Source organism: Chrysochloris asiatica, unplaced genomic scaffold (assembly GCF_000296735.1).
Source record: "Chrysochloris asiatica unplaced genomic scaffold, ChrAsi1.0 scaffold00098, whole genome shotgun sequence".
Lineage (NCBI taxonomy): Eukaryota > Metazoa > Chordata > Mammalia > Afrosoricida > Chrysochloridae > Chrysochloris > Chrysochloris asiatica.
Window position 1 is genome coordinate 8,594,159 of NW_006408616.1, and position 2,154 is coordinate 8,596,312.

Consider the following 2,154-nt stretch of genomic DNA (forward strand, 5'->3'; position numbering starts at 1 on the left):
GACTGCCAAAAGAACCAATAGATCTGTTTTGGAAGAGGTACAACCAGAGTGCTCCTTGGAGGCCAGGATGACTAAGCTTTGTCTCTCATACTTTGGACATATTGTCAGGAGGGAACAGTCGCTGGAAAAGAATATCATGCTGGGTAAGATGGAGGGTCAGAGAAAAAGAGGAAGACCCCCAACAAGATGGATTGGCCAGGTGGCATCATTGATGGCATCGAGTGTGGCGACGGTAGTGAAGTTGGCCCAGGATCAGACATTATTTCGTTCTGCTGTGCATGGGGTCACTATGAGTTGGTGCCGACTCGATGGCACCTGACAACAACAACATCTCTAAGTAGCAAACATTACATGGTAGTGGTGGTTATGTAGTAGTTATGTGCTGTGGAGTCGGTTCCAACTCATAGCAACCTTACATAGGGTTTCTGAGGCTGTAAATCTTTACAGGAGCAGAAAGCTTTATCATTCTCCAGTGTAGCAGCTGGTAGCTTTGAACTTCTGACTTTGAGGTTATCAGCCCGACTCATAACCACCATGCTACCATAGCTCTTTATAAGTTACATAGGCATTCTATAAATAAAATGTATAAACTTATTAAAATAGTATAGCTAAATTATTTCATAGTATCTTAATGAGATTCATTAAATATTAGATTGTTTGACCTGTAACTGTGTAAACAAGAGTTACTATTTTTGCCTTATTACTATGCAAAAAACTTTTTGGTAAAATCATCTGGGTTAATCTGTTTTGACTCCAAAGCAGTATTTCCCATAGTAGTTTCATATGAAGTATAGCTTTAAAATACAGAAACAACTTTGGTCCAAAGCATTTTAGCCATGAACTTCTCATTCTTAATCCAAAACTTTTTTTTATAGAGTATGTACCTTTAGTTATACTTATTAAGACTCTTTTTAGAGTCAGCTAAAGTAGGGTTAGAATCACGGCTCCAACACCTCTTTAGACCTCAGAATCCTGACCTGTAATATAACTATGTCACAACATTTCAAAGATGAAAGAAGGTGATGCATGCAGAGTAGTCTGTAAGTACTAGCTGCCATATTGATGAAGGACAGTAGTGACGCCATTGGCAAGCTTCCACCCAGTTACTGCTTGCTTAAGGTCTTTGTTTCATTTAAGTAGGAACTTTACTCTTTATTATATGACTGTCTTTTCAGGTTTCAAATAAGGAATTGACTCCACTAAGTCCTTCTGAAGTAGGGGAGCTAGAAGCTACAAGGCAAAACCAGAACACTGTTGCTCTCCACAGTAATGAACTACTCCTCAGTAAGTTTTCCTTGGCAACTCTTCGCCATTTTCGTTTTCCCAAAACTTCTTCTTAGTCATTCGATTGTCAGGATCAGGAGATTTCTAGAGAAGCAAAGCACTTTAAATTAACATTTTTTCATTTAAAACTCTAAAAATAGAATAACAACACTATTGGCTTTTAAATGCATATTGCTTTTCATTAAAAATTCAGTTGTCACTAATTCAGTTATGGGTAATACTAAATACACACAACTTTTTTAAAAACTAAAATATTTCTATCTAGGGGAAAAAATGCCCATTTTCAAGAACTTACATTCTCAAGAACTTTTAAAGGATGTTGATCATTGAAAGTTTCATATATAATCAATTATTTTAATAATGTTTATGCAAAGTCCAAATTGAGTAAATTGAGTAACACCCTTTTATGGCCCCCATAACTGGCACTAATTGATCAATTGAAAATGTATATTAAAGAGAATCAAAGGACTAGAAGAAAGTTGGATATTGGCTGCACACAGAAGCACATACTAACCATCTCACAGTCTATTGTCCTTTGAAAGATATTTAGAAAACTGGTTAATCTTTTTATTTGTTTAACCCTCAATTTCTAGAACCTCTTCCTTATCTTAACTTAAAATCTCTATGGTTTCTTCTTATTTCTTTTTTCAATTAAGAAATCTAGTTAACCCTCATTTATAAGAGTATTTAAAATTTTTTTTTAATTTAAAAGAGAATATTTCAAATTGAAGAGGTCCAAGAGCTGAACAGAAAAATTCAAAGATAAGCCCCAGAAGATAAAGCCAAATACTATAATAAAATATGCAAAGATTTAGAGTTAGAAAACCAAAAGGGAAGAACACGGTCAGCATTTCTCAAGCTGGGGGAACT

At 35.3% G+C, this 2,154-nt stretch overlaps 1 protein-coding gene across 1 annotated transcript in view; it reads left to right on the forward strand.

The window, feature by feature from the left end:
- The window catches only part of ARNTL2 (aryl hydrocarbon receptor nuclear translocator-like 2), a 53,521-nt gene that overhangs the window by 49,083 nt on the left and 2,284 nt on the right, over window positions 1-2,154 (forward strand). The window contains exon 16 of the mRNA XM_006866983.1: window positions 1,176-1,284. Coding sequence (XP_006867045.1) covers window positions 1,176-1,284 — 109 coding nt within the window. The remainder of the gene's footprint in view (window positions 1-1,175; window positions 1,285-2,154) is intronic.